The following is a 14,357-nucleotide window of genomic DNA, read 5'->3' as shown; positions in this document are numbered from 1 at the left end:
TCCCTCCAAGGTGACCTGGGAAGTCAGTATCTGACACTCAGATAGGTACCTTATGAGCTCACATGGATCAAAACTTGTGTTTTATTTATAACGAATGGACACAGGAAAGACTCACATTCCAGTTCCCAGAGTCAAGAACAAGTTCACCCTACCCCACAGTGGGTATTCCTTTCCAGAAAGATAGACAGTTTCCACAACTTACATTCCAGTAATGGAATTCTTGGGCAGGGGTCCGCTAAAAGGCAAAATCTAGGGTTTCTTCCTATCTCCCTTCTGGGGTCCCTTTGTCTGTGGCATGATGCTCTTCCTGGCAGACCTCACTTTGTGTCAGTGGTTGCTGTTTGCCGCTACTCTCCTCTCTCTGCCCCCAGTAGCTTTCTCCAGCTTCTAGGCACAACCTGCAGCCCACCAAAGGATTTCAGGCCACCAGAAAAAAGATGGTCCAGGTTATCCAGTTAGACTGGGGCTGCTTTGAGAAAGAAAGGGAAGAAGGCAGGGCAGTGAAGAACTGGATGTGCTGGGCATGGTACCTGGATTGTGGGAAGGGATTGGAAAGCAGCATTTCCACAAGGGCTGGAAAATTCCAAGAACAACAGGAATTCTGCACTAAAAGCATTGACTATAGAATGAGGAATGGTGATTCTTTGAGCTTCTGCCCCAGAATCCTAGATGCAGCTGTTGATACACCATGGCCATGAAAAGGCCTTTCCCTCAGGAATAACAATAGGAACTGACAGATTGCAGGTAGTATTTAGGAGGGTTAGCAGTCTGGCAGGTGGGGATGCTGGAAAAGGTAGAGAATCAGGATTAGAGGTGAACATCTGTGGGCAACTCCAATATGCAAAGGAGGAGGGGTGCTGTTTGTGTTTGTTGCAGGTTATGTGGGTGCTAGTGATGCACACCGTGGTGTTGCCAGATGCATAGCGGGCCAGCCCGGCTCTCACCCTTGTTATCTGCAATCTATAGTGTCCTGACTGTTCCTTGCGCATGACACTCCATCTCCCACATCCAGGCATTTGCACTGGCCTTTCCCCCTGCCTGGAACACTTTCCCTCCTCATCCTTCTGGCTCTCTTCAAGTCTCAGTTAAAATCCCACTTTCTGCAGGAAGTCTTCCCCATCCCCCCTTAATCTTAGTGCCTTTCCCGTCTCCAGTTTATTGTCTGTCTAGCTTGTTTGCACCTACGCTGTCTTTATGTCCAGGGGACTCTTGCACACTCTTAGCCGCAGAGCAGATCTGGACCCTATGCTCACTTCCAAGTCCTCTCAATCATCATGTGGGCGCTGATGTCTGGCGAGGACTTTGCAGGGAGCCCGGCCGGCTGCATTGCGGGGAAGCCCAGCCCCCTAGGTTGCAGGGGAGCTCAGCCCACTCCGCTGCAGGGGAGCCCGGCCCGCTCCGTTGCAGGGAGCTCAGCCCACTCCGTTGCGGGGGAGCCCGGCCCGCTCCGTTGCAGGGAGCTCAGCCCACTCCGTTGCGGGGGAGCCCAGCCCCCTCGGTTGCAGGGGAGCTCGGCCCGTTCGGTTGCAGCGGCTGCCTTCTGCGGGTAACCTCCAATCTATTCTGGGTGCAGTTTGTCCTGCACATGGCTCGCCTTAGGCCTCTTGTTCGGGCGTGGTTTCTCCCTTCCCTCCACCTCCCCCATTAGACCGTGAGCTCCTGCGGGCAGGGCTGGCTTCCGCCTTATTTTTGCACACCCAGGGACGGGCACAGTGGGCGCTTAGTAAGGATTGAGTAATTGTATTAGACCGTGAGGTCCATGAGGGCGGGCTTTTGCCTTTTTTTGGTTTCGCCAGCGCCTGGCACACAGTAGGCGTTTAATACTTGTTGAGAGAGGTACCTGCAGTTCCACGTGAGGGCTCCCGGCCGGGAAGACCGGCGCAAAGCAGGATGCACGCTCACGGACACGCCGGAGGTAGCGCGCGCCCCGCCGCCGCCCCCGCCGCCGACCTCGTGCGTCCTCGTGCTGCCCTCACGGGGCGGGGCGGACCGAAGCCGCGATCCGGAGCGCTTGAAGCCTGATTGGCTGAGAGGCAGGCGGGGGCGGGCCGAAGCGGGCGTGAGGCGGTTGGTGATTGGGCGAGCCGGCGCGAGCGCGGCCCGGTCCCACAAGGGGGCGCCCGCCTATTTGAAAGACGCGGCCTCGCGCCCCGGGTCTCCTTTCGACCCGCCACTTCCACCCTGGTCCGAGCGGCGGCTGCGACGAGGGAAGCGGCGACGGAGGCTGTGGAGAAAGAAGCGGGGGCGGCGGCTCCGAGGCAAGGCAGAGCCGGCCGGGGGTGGGGTGGGCGAGGGACGGGCTATACGCCCCGGCGTCCGCCTCTGGAGGCCCGGGACCTGGGTTCGAATCCCGACTCTGTCGACCCGCCAGGCCTTTCTGGCCTATCCCCTCGGACAGCGGGGAAACCGAGGCCCGGAGCCCGACCTCGGGCTGCCGGCCGCCCTCCTCGTCCGGCGCTCCTAGAGAAAAGGAAACTGAGGCAGCGCCCATGAGGCGGGGGGGGGGGGGGGGGGGGGGGGGGCTGGGCCGCGGTTGGGGGAGGGGGGGCGTGGCCGGAGTTTGCAGCCAAAGAGGTGCGTTCGGGAGGGAGTGCAAGGGCGGGGCTGCACGACCGGCTACCTTCCAGGTGAGGGAACTCCCTCCACCCATGCAGGTGGTGGCGGCTCCTAGAAGGGAGAGCATTTATGAGGCGCCTACTGTGTGCTCAGAGACCACAGGGAGGGGAGGGCCGGGGCTGGGGTAGCTGGGCTGGGAACATCAGAGGCCGGACTTGAACCCGGGTCTTTGGCGCCGGCTCTGGCCCTTTCAGCTTAAATGCTCCCAAGTGCAGGGTCAAAGATGGGGCTGGACCCAGAAGACCCCTCTCCCACCCCCCCGGGGACCGCCTTCCTGGCAAGTCAGAGTTTTGGGGAGAAAAAGCATTAATTAAGCGCTTTGTGCGTGCCGGGAGCCAGACCTGAACTGGGGTCCAAGGCCCCTCTCCCTTTCTTGTTACAAGTTTCAAATGCAAAAAGGTCCCCTCGTCTGTAAAAGGGTGGTCACCTAGCACAATGGATGGACTGTTACAATGGGGAACACCCACCTTTTGCTCTGACTCCCTGTAGCATGCTGGACAGATGACTTGACTTTTCTAAATGGGCACTTTCCCTCCCCTTTAAAGGGTTAGTTAAGGGGATTTGGGTGATGTGTGGCTATCAGTCCTGGCGGAGGGTCCACTGCCCTAGAAAATGGGAATGATGAGGGTGGCTGTGGGGATATTTATTTATTTGTAAAGCCCATAAACATTCAGGTGTTCTTTAAACGATGTCATCATTGATTTTTAAGTCGATGGTTTTGCAAAGCACAGCACCTGGGGCCTCTTAGAAGCTTAATAAATGTTTAACTTTTTTTCTGTCTTTTTTCTAATCCCAATTTTCTCACAACTTCTAGGCCCAAGAAAATGTCTGGTAACAATGATTGGTTTCAGAGCTCCCAGGTTCCCAGCTTTGCTCAGATGTTGAAAAAGAACTTGCCTGTTCAGCCTTCTTCCACCACAGTGACTCCCCCTCTGGGCTATTCCTCGCCTGAGAATTACAGTGCGTCCAACCTAGCATCCAAGGTCACGCCGGTCACAGGTGCGGGTCTGCAGTGATGCCTGGTGCTTTAGACTTGCCAATGCAGGTTGTTTTCCTTTCAAGGTCTTCTCTGCCTCCGTGTCCTGCTGCCACCCCCGAGCTCCAGGCTTTGCCTCTTCTCTCACCAGGATGATAACTGGTGAAGCACAGATTTCTTGTCATAACATAGTAAGCCCACCTGGCTTCTGCGACCAGACACTGGCCATGTTGTGGCGGCCCTGCTCCCTCCTGAAGTTTTTATCATAAGCTTGGTGCCTTCCGTCTTTTCCCCTGTTTGCTATTTGCCTCTGGGTTTCCGGAAGCCTGAGTTCTTCTGCTAGCTTTGAAGGGCTTTGCCAGTCAGATCAGGCCCTGGGATGGCACGGTCACCTATGTGACTCCTTGGCTCCCCTTAGGCTGGTCCCTGTGCCTCGAGCAGTGATGTGGCACTGTGGAAGGAGCCCTAGCTTCAGAGGACCAGGATTTGTATCCTGCCCCAGATGCTTCCTACTTGTGTGATCTTGAGCTAATCACTTAACCTCCTGGGCCTCAGTTTCCTCATTTGTGAAATGAGCTCAGACTGGGTGATCTTTGAGGTTCTTTCCAGTCCTAGCTCTGATCCTATGACATGAGTGCTCCTAGCACTTAGAGAAAGAAGCCATCATTACTGAAAGCCAGCATTGCTTCATTGAAGATAGGTTTGCCGGGTGAACTTGACCTCCTTTTCTGACAGGGTTCCTGTCATGGTCAATGGACGAATGTGATAGCTGGAGTCTCCTTAGGTTTCATTTGACAAAGGGTCTCATGCTTGCTTTGTGAAGAAGATGGAAAAAGAGACCAGATGATAGTTATTGGGGGGATTCAGACCCGACCAGACCCAGAGTCCTCAGGGGTGGAATGTCGCAGGCTTGGCCTTCCCCTAAGGCTTAGGGATGTGGAGTGACCTCCCCAAGGTCACGTCAGTGCCTGGTTCAGGGCCTCTTGACTCCAGAGCCAGTTCGGCGTGCTGGAATGCAGGCCTCTTGAGATTCTCTGATTCCCTCACACGTATACACAAAAGATGGAATCGGGGCAAAGGAGATAGAGGTGGAAGTCTGTAGAGGGGATAGAAGTGATATTTGTATTGTATTTTAAAGAAGTAGAAGATTTATTTCCATTTGGTGGGTGAAATCACTGAGTTCCAGTTTCCACATCTGTACAATGTGGTAGGTGCACTAGAGCACCAGATCTTCCAGCTGTGACATTCTGTGACTCTGTTAACTCAGTGAGGTAACCTTGATGCTTATCATTACCTTTCTTGTGATTAAATGCTTTCATAGGTTGTGCTCAGAGTGCCAGAATAGTTTATCTAAATTGGCAGAGCACATGTGACTGAATTTTATGTATCTGTATCTAAATCAGCCTTGGTTTGGGGACTGGAGGAACAGCAGTCTGGAGGCGAGGGCACAGGCTTTTTGTTCTGCTGCTTCTTTGTCATGTTAAGCTGACTTGAAGCTGTTTTTTTTTTTCCTTAGGTAACTTTCCAGAACCACTGCTTTCCAAAGTAGTCCTGCCTAATCCAAACACTGTTCTTCCTCCAAAGAAGATTCCCAAGGAATTCATCATGAAGTACAAACGCGGAGAGATCAATCCAGTGTCAGCCCTCCATCAGTTTGCCCAAATGCAGCGTGTGCACCTTGACCTTAAGGAAACTGTAACAACAGGCAAGTGTTAGCCGAGGTTGTCTGTACTTGTCACAGAAAGTAGAATGAATGAATCAAATAGCACTTAGGATGCACTTTTGATGTGCTGAGCACTGTGCCAGGCACAAGGAGAAGAGCAAAGCAAGCTGCTCCTCTCGTGATAGGGAGATGGGGAAACATGAGACAAGGGAGTTTTCAGTTGCAAGTCTTTGGGAAAGGCCCCAAAGTTCTTGGGGATGGAGGTGGGAAAGCTTCCTCTTAGGGTCCTTTCCATTGATTGAACCATTGGCAGGGCCAAGGACTTTGGGGACCAGGCCTCTCTTTTTTGGGTTGTCAGTAACTGTGGTTACTGGCGGTAGGCTAGGGGGTGGCTTACAGTACCTGCCAAGGCAGCTGTCGGGTAGCAGTTTCTTGGGTTCCTTCCCTGGAGTGTGGCTTTAAAGGCAAGACTACCCGTGGTGCTAAATTGAATACAATGGCCCTGTTGCTGTGGTTACCCCATTGCTGAGGTTAGGAGAAGGTTTTGCCAGATAACATTAAGCAGCTTTGACATCCTTTAAAAAAAAGATTAATGTTCTTTTAAAAAATATTTTATTTTTTTCCAATTACATATAAAAACAACTTTTAACATTTCATTTTTAAAAATTGTGAGTTTCCAATTCTGTCCCTCCTTGCTCTCCCCCCTCATTGAGAAGGCAACAGTTTGGTGTAGGATATACATGTGCAGTCATGTAAAACATATTTCCATATTAGTCATGTTGTAAAGGAAAACACAGACCAAAAAACCCCAAGAAAAATAAAGTTCAAAAAAGGATGTTTTGTTCTGCATTCAGACTCCATCGGTTCTTCCTCTGGAGGTGGAAAGCATTTTTATCATGAGTCTTTTGGGACTGGCTTGGATCGTTGTATTGCTGAGAGCAGCTAAGCTTGATATCCTTTGGTTGCAGTTTCGGCTTTGGCTTTCTCAGTCTCTGAAGGGGAATCTGGTGTTAAATTCCACAATTTGTAGTTAGTTAGACAGAAATGCTTGTTTTCTGGGTATAAAATCTTTGCACTTGTACAGGAGATGCCTATGTGTGGATCCTCAGTATCTAGACCATTATTGTAGTGCAGGAAATATCACATGATGCAAGTGTAGGCTTGGCATGGAGCTTAATTATAGTCAGTTGTTTTAGCGGCTTCTGGGAACGCAGTAAAAAAGCAGCATTTGAATTATCGGTATCTTCTAAGGAAGGCACATGGTGTAGTAATGCTTGTCAGCTCTTTAATTTCATTTTCCTTTTGTCATTCATTCAGCAAGTTTTTATTAAGCACCTACTATCTTCCTAAGCACTGGGCATACAAAGACAAAACCTGGAAAGCCCCTTCCCACAAGGTGCTTACATTCAACTGGAGGAAACTATACATTTGCCTGTAAGTCAGTACAAAGTAATTTGGAGTCAGGGAGGACAGAAATATTTGGAGGGGTTGGTAGGTTGAGTTTGTGGGCAGGCCCTGAGGTGTTGGCCTGTGGTTTTGGAGGGATGCTGAGGAAAAGAAAGATCCCTGGAATTGTGGATTCTGTTGGGTAAATCCCATCAACGGGACCAGGAAGTGTGTGCCCCTATTGAGCCTGAAGATGTGGCCAGATCATGCAAGAAAGAAGGAGCTGCTCTTCAGATATCTGGATCTGTGATTGAAGATTATCCCAGAGACTCTCACATTATGAGAAGCGTTTGGAGGGGCCAGTGAAGGTTGGCATCAGCTATGGCCCTGTCTCAGTGCCTCAGGAATGGCGAGGGGGAGAGGCATCTTGTCTGTGTTGGCTTCTACTTTTGTGCCCCAGTTCTATGAGAGGTTCCTTTGCTTTCCCTTCTTAGTGTATTTATTCCTCCCTCTCTTTTTCTTTTGATATCAAAGCATAACAAAACCACTCCCAAATCTCTCTTCAGGATCTAGATATCTGAGGAGTGACTGGTTCTCTCTTGAAGCTGCCCATCTTTCACTGGTCTTTTTTTAACTTTAGCTCTTGTCTTTTCTACCTTCTTTAAGCCCCTCCATGATGTTAGGATTCTGAAGGGACTCTCATACTGAATCCCCCATTAGAATGGAAGCCATTCACCCTTGTTCAGGCCTTGCCTTTAGAGTAATACCTGGCATGTCATGAGTGATCCCGACCGAGGCTCTGTGATACTTGAACTCTCTTCTTTTTTTGAGGAGACCCATGGATTCCATGTTCATTTTGTCCTCTAATAGCTTTGGTCAGTTTTCTTCCATGATTTCTTCAAATATGTCCAGGCTTTTTTCTTTTTTTTTATCATGGTTTTCAGGTGGTCCAATGATTCTTCAATCATCTCTCCTTGATTTTTTTTTTCCAAGTCACCTGTTTTTGATATGAGACATCTTACATTTTCTTTCTTTTTTCAGTTTTAAAATTGTTGGGGTATTTTGTGAGTAAGAGGGCTAGATGGTAGGGGTGATGCAGGCTTTGGCAAAACAAAAGTAGTAATAATACAAGGTGCCTGGATCCTGAAAGTAGAGGAACCTCTACTAGCAGAATGAACTTACCTTCCCCCCACGCCTGATGCCCAAACCACCTCTCTTCCCTGTTTCTGTTGAGAGCACTACCTTGTAGTCTCCCAGCGTGAGGAGTAAAAGATGAAATGACTGAGGAAACAAAGGTTCGATCTTCTGAATATATCAATTTGTTAAGCAATGCGTGGCAATTATCGCCCAACAAATCGGGACCAGATCTCCCTAGCTTAGGCCTGGACCCTGAATATGAGAGGAGATGGATTTTTTATATATTAAAAGCAATAAAGACCAATTAATTAGAAGGAAAACTGCAACATTAGGTAATCTGTTTTCTAATTGGATGAAAGATTAGGCACTCTGCAAGTTGGGAGGAGGAGAGTAAATAGGTGCAATTACCTAAATCAGAAGCAGTGTCCTACTCCCCTCAGGTGTCTATAAATGGTGAAGGGAACATTAACTGATCCTATGGAGCCGGTCTCAGATGAGATGTAGGAGTTGTTTGAGATTTGCAATTGTGGGAAAACTCCTTGTGTAAGTCTTTGGATCTTACTGGTTTTCTGGTCAGCATGACTGAGGTCCTCAGTTAAGGGTTTGTAAGCAGCAGGTGGAGGTGGTCCAGCTTTGGAGCCAGGTAGGGCTAAGTTCAAACAATACAATAAGATTTTTTTCCTAATTTCCACAGGTGAATAGTTTTCTCACAAGATAGAAGCTGAATTAGACCCAAAATTGAATAGAAAGGGGAAACCGAGCTAGCCCCAGAATTGTCACAAGATGGAGTTGGTGTGGGTCACTTAATTCCCACTATTAACTATTTGCTGATTCCATCAATTGCCTCACCAGGCATGTAACCTTGATGTTATCCTTGACTTTTCTCTCCCTGACCCTAATAACAAATTATTTGCTAGACTGATTCATGTATCCAGACATCAAAAGACTTTCTGTGTGATTTTAGTTGGGAAGGGCAGATGGTATTGGTCATTTCCAATGATGCAGCACCCAAGGATCTAAAACCAGGGTCGGAGAGAGGTATAGAAGTATCTTTTGAAATCTGAAAATCCACACTTTGACCTTTTGGCTTACACAGTAACTCACTCGGCACAGAGCCACATAGAGTTAAATTGAGTTGAATGTGGGAGGGACTGCCTTGGGAGTTAAGGGGTTTCCCTTCTCTACGATTATTGAAGTGAAGCCTGTGTCCCCATTTCCTGGAGATGTTGTCAAGGGGATTCTCATTCAGAACAAGTGGGTCTCCATGGCCTCTGAGGTTCCTTTTGACTCTGAGATTACCAGGATTCTGAGTAAAGAAAGGGAATTGGCTAAGGATGATCCCAGGAGTGTTACTGACATGTCTCTTTAAATTTTTAAATAACACTATGGACTTAATGCTGATTTATTTTTAGAAGAATCTTTCTAAACAGGAAAAAATTACTGATTATTTTCACATCAATAATATTTTCTTTCTTTAGACCCATTTGACCAGATTCCGACAGTTGTATTCACAGTTAAATTCATACCCATGTCCCTGGATATTTCTTTCAGGTAATGTTATGGGTCCTTATTTTGCCTTTTGTGCTGTGGTGGATGGTATTCAATATAAAACTGGATTGGGACAAAATAAAAAAGAGTCTCGTTCCAATGCGGCCAAGCTTGCCCTTGATGAGCTTTTGCGGTTGGATGATCCTGAACCAAGGAATGTAGAAACCTCAGGTGAGCGCTCAGATCATCGAGTAGTAGTTCTCCCCCTCCTCACCTCTCTCCCCTCCCACCCCCCCTCCCCGCTCCCTCCTCACCCCTCTCCTCTCCCCTCCCACCTTTTTCTCCCCCTTTCCCCTCCTCTCTCCTCCATCCATTCCTCCTCCCCTCCCACCTTCAATAGATAAATACATAAATAGGAATTGGGCCTGTTATTTTACTGGAGTAGGGAGCCTCTAGTGAGGAACTTCTCAACCAGGCCTATGCCTATTCTGCCATTAATTACTGGTTGATGTTATTTTTTTTAATATTCAGGCTTGGTTAAATCTCTTTTCTTTTTTGCATTAAAAAAAATTTGAGCTCATCATAGAGCTTCCTGTATAGCTCTGTTAGTGTCTTCAGAGGATTCCTGGGGATTGTATAGTATAGTCAGGATCTCTTCCTTCCCTCTCTCCTTTACGAAATTATTTTTCTAGCCAGGTATCCCTTGAGTATAATACATGAGATTATATTGTTGGTCAGAATGAAGATCAGAGTAGCAGGTACTCTATTACCCTAGTTACTGCCCCTCTCTTCTTAAAATCATAGTTCTCTAGGCTTCACTATTTTGACCTCAGATCCCTAATGAAACCTCCTAGCAGAGCTCCCCAAATGGCTTAGGTTTTCTCCTTCTTGAATTATTCCCTGTGATGGCCCATGTTAACCTGATTCTCCAAAGTGGTGATGTCATGAGCTATGAGGAACAACACTGGCAAGCTAGAAATTATGGAGACGTGACCAGAAAGCTTTGGCTGTAAGATGCACTAAAAACCATGAAAAAAGCTTTAGTTAGCTACAAAGTAGGCTCAGCTGTTGTCCCACCAAAGACTTGCTATAATAAATGAACATTCACTTGTATTACTATTTTCATGTGTATGTAGATGTTTTTATGATTAATAAATTGCAAATTATATAAACAATAAATTAATAAACTGCAAATTATAGAAAAAGAAAATAACTTTAGTTTTCTGATCTTGTTCAAATACTATTTTTCTCATTGAAAATGTTTTTTGTTGTGATATTTTATATATTACCGTGTTACAAAAAATAGGAAGCAGCCACTCCAAAATTTTTAAGGGCCTTATGTTTCTTAACTTCTTTCTTTCAACAGGTCCTCCTCTCATCCCTGCAGACCTTGTCATTTCAGCTGAACCGAATTATGTTTCCAAGGTGCATTACGGTAGGAAAGTCCTCATATTCTTGTTGGGTACCAGCTATGCCACCTAAAGGAGTATTACATGTACAAACTTGCTTCAGAGGTCTGTGTTTTAATTGAATCGAAGGTCTGCTGAGAAAGACATGTTTGCTCTGATTTGGTAGATAAAAGCTCAAGATTTGATGTGACCAAAAATTTATTTTCCTTGTAGCCAACCTGGTGTTGAACCATCTTACCCTTAGTGAGGTTGGTCCTTGAATGGCAGCTGAGGTGGTCTGTTAGTGGACCAGGCGCCTTTCCAGCCTGATAGAGAAGCTTCCAAAATTTGGTCTCCACTGGCATTGCCTTCAGTAACCCTTGGGTCATCTTGGCCCCTGGACATGAGGAATTTTGGGGTGTCAGACACTGAAGGCTAATTCACTTCATTGGAGTTAATATATGAGAAGTTGAGTTAATGAGTTAGCTTCCTAAGCCCGAAGGGAGAGAGACTTTGGCTTCATGCTAACATCTTCTTTTGACCCTTCTGAAAATTACAGAGGTTAGAACTCTGATGCCAGAGGCCAAGGATCAAACATGCTAGCTGTTTCCTCCCTTGAAATTGGAGACTCAGGTTTGCAAGCAGCCAGCTCATCAGCCCCTAGGCTACTGCCAGAGCAGGGCTTCTTAGACATTTTTGTGTTCCTTGGGCTGTCCTAGGAACTCCTCAGAATAATGTTTGTAAATGAAATGCATAGGATTACTGTGGAAACTGACTGTGCTGAAATAGCTCTAAAATTGAAAAAACAAAACCCCATATTAAAAACTTTTGTTTTCGAGCTTCCTGAGCCGTTCACAACACGAACTTGGTTTGCTTCCTTCAACTCCCTCCTTTGATTCCTGGAAAACCAGTTCCCTATAGATCAGTTATCCAATGCCAGTTGCATAAGGTTCATTGTGTATTCAGGTTCAGTATTTTGAACCATTATCAGATTTTTAGGAATTAATTTTGAGCAGTCTTTGGTACAACAAAGTAATACAACAGCTAACACAAAGCCAGAAGACAATTCTGAGGCATAGTTTAAGAAGAACTCATTTGATTACGGTAGTCAGTATGCCTACTCCTTATAATTAGGAGAATAGCCAAGAAGACCCAAAAGAGGAGGCCTACCATGGGGTGTCTGCATCTTGCTAGATTTCTGATATAACCTGTTGGATTTTATGGAGATGTTACAATCTCTCCTGATTGGTTAATGTAGGAACAACAAGACTGATCATAGCCCAGGCCCTTCCTCATGAGAATAGCCAAGAAAACCTGGAAGAGGAGTCCCACCATGGGGTGTGTGCATCTTGTTCGATTTTATGGAGACATTACAATCCGTCCTGATTGGTTAATGTAAGAACAAGACTAATTGATCATAGCCTAGGCCCTTCCTCATGAAACTGTAAGACAGTCTAAGACCATATGGTTTTATAAGACCATTTATGCTAAAGAATCTACCTCAGTTTGGAGGGAGGGTATGGACTCACTTGGGGCTTGAGGTAACCTCTCAGTCTCAAGGGAGAGCTTTCTAGCTGCCTGCTCTGAGGTGGCAACCCCAAAGTATGGAATTAGGGACCAGAGGGACTTAAAACCTTAGACTGTGTTCTTTTACAGGGTTTCTGATGTATCTGTCCTTACTTTCTTGCCTTTGGCACTTATGCTACCATGCTTCTAAATTTCTAGTGAAATGTTTCCCCCAGTCCTATAGAATGATTGAAAACTGATACTGGCAGGAATAAATGAGTCTATATGTCCCAAACTAGCTCAGAGGAAGAATGATGGTATAAGCTCTTCCCCCAAAGACATGAAGCAGACCAGGAATTCTGAACTCTCATGTGAAATTTGAAGAGAGAGTAAATCTTCATTTCAAAGATTTTTGTCATAGCCAGTAAAAGTGGAACCATCCTAAGTAAGACTTGCAAAATTGATATGTTTAGGTTTGTTAATCCACCTTATCTATTTTGTTGTCAGTGGTGGTTCTGGCACAGATAAAGGATTCCCTGTCTTCCATATTTGGCAAAGGACATTGTGTGCATGCATGGACAGTCCCACAGTTCAGTTGCTTGGGGTTCTGTTTCTGACAATACAGAAAGTAAAATTTGGAAAAGGAGTATCTAATGGCAATGAGATTGTCCTAGTTTTGTGGAAAACTATAGTTTCATAAGTTTTGTAGTTAAATAATCATGATAAAGCTGGGAAAGAGTGATTGGCCTTGGTTTAGTGTCATCTGTAATTCTCTTTGGATCATATAAATGGCCTAAAGCCAATATCAAAGGTCCAAAGGGTCCAGGGGATCATTTGGAGGAACGGGAAAAGCTGCCCCAGGATTGGGTTCACCTTGATGATCATCCAGGATCCAGGCAGCCTCATTGCTTTAAGATATCCTGCTTCACCATGAACCTTACCAATAGTGTGAAGACTTTTCCAGTCTTCCTATAAGGACTAGAATTAAGTGGAAAAGAAGCAGCTGGTAACAGCCTGAGAATTGAATAACAGCAAGGAAACGTGAGAGGTTGTGATAAGTATGATGGTGAGGCACCAAGCAAATGGCAGAATAAAAAGTATCTGCTTCCCCCCAGTTGGTGATTTTTCATTCCCACGATCACTGTTAGAATTTTTGATCTAGAATTCTTATGTTCAGAGTTAACTGGGGAAGGAGAAACACCAGATGATAGTAAAGGAGACAAACAAAAACGTCCTTGGAGGTGTAGCACTCAGGTGGAACAGTAAGGAGCAGGTTTACATGGGCACAGTGTATCCAAAGGTCTTTTTCTCCAATCTTGATTGCAGTTGGGGTGGTCAGCACTACTTGGAATGGACTTTCCCAGGTGGGTTGAGTTCTACTGGAAGTTCTTGATGTTAATGTTATCTCCGGGATGGAAGTCATGTAGTGGAAAGTTAGAAGATCTGATCTGTACTGCAGTTCTTGCTTCATGAAGTTCCTTCATTGTATTTTGTAATACCTACCTGTAAGAAGCAACAGATGTATCTCCTCCCAACAGTCCTCTGTAGACTGTGGAGAAGGGTCTCGCTTTTATGAGAGGGTGACCAAGCAGCATTTCAAAAGGAGGGATGTGTAATTCCCACTTGGGTCTGCTTTGCAGATAAAGCAAAAGAAAATAATCAGGCCACTTTAAGTAGGTTTCAGAACAATTTACCAGTAAGAGTTCCTATGTTCAGCTTGACCTGAGCTCTGGAGGTGATGTAGAGTATGAAACTTAGGAGTTATCCTAAGATAAGAATAAATTTGAACCAGTGAAATGAGACCTCCCTGTCTGAATCTGGATGCACTGGTGGACCGTGCTTGGGCTCAGTCTCTTTAAGAAGGAACAAAGTTAGCTGTGGCTTTAAGACCAGGAAGTGCATTAGCCCTACAGTGACAAGACAAACTTTATGGTCACCAGTTTGGGCATGTGTATAAAATCAATTTGCCAACGTTCAAATGGAGTATAAAAGCTAAGGCACCAAAGACAGTGGTTTGGAAGACATATTGGTTAAATGCCTGACAAGTGGACAGGCAGCACGGATACGAGCTGTGCCTGTGGTAGTGCCCAGGGCAGCCCACGCCCATTGGATCAACCATTCCTCGAGTGCCAGAATGGCTCCCTTTATGAACAGACGTGTACCTGGTGATAGAATCTCGGGGAAGCAGTGGCTTACC

At 46.3% G+C, this 14,357-nt stretch overlaps 1 protein-coding gene across 1 annotated transcript in view; it reads left to right on the top strand.

Annotated features, from left to right (window-relative positions):
- The first annotated feature begins 2,056 nt into the window (after positions 1–2,056).
- ADAD1 (adenosine deaminase domain containing 1) overlaps positions 2,057–14,357 on the top strand; it is a 53,630-nt gene continuing 41,329 nt past the window's right edge. The window contains exons 1-5 of the mRNA XM_036764565.1: positions 2,057–2,258; positions 3,431–3,615; positions 5,109–5,297; positions 9,330–9,497; positions 10,633–10,701. Coding sequence (XP_036620460.1) covers positions 3,441–3,615; positions 5,109–5,297; positions 9,330–9,497; positions 10,633–10,701 — 601 coding nt within the window. The 5' untranslated portion in view covers positions 2,057–2,258; positions 3,431–3,440. The remainder of the gene's footprint in view (positions 2,259–3,430; positions 3,616–5,108; positions 5,298–9,329; positions 9,498–10,632; positions 10,702–14,357) is intronic.

The sequence above is a fragment of the Trichosurus vulpecula genome, chromosome 6, assembly GCF_011100635.1.
Source record: "Trichosurus vulpecula isolate mTriVul1 chromosome 6, mTriVul1.pri, whole genome shotgun sequence".
Lineage (NCBI taxonomy): Eukaryota > Metazoa > Chordata > Mammalia > Diprotodontia > Phalangeridae > Trichosurus > Trichosurus vulpecula.
Note: the sequence above shows the minus strand (reverse complement) of the source record. Positions and strands in the feature narration are given on the sequence as shown.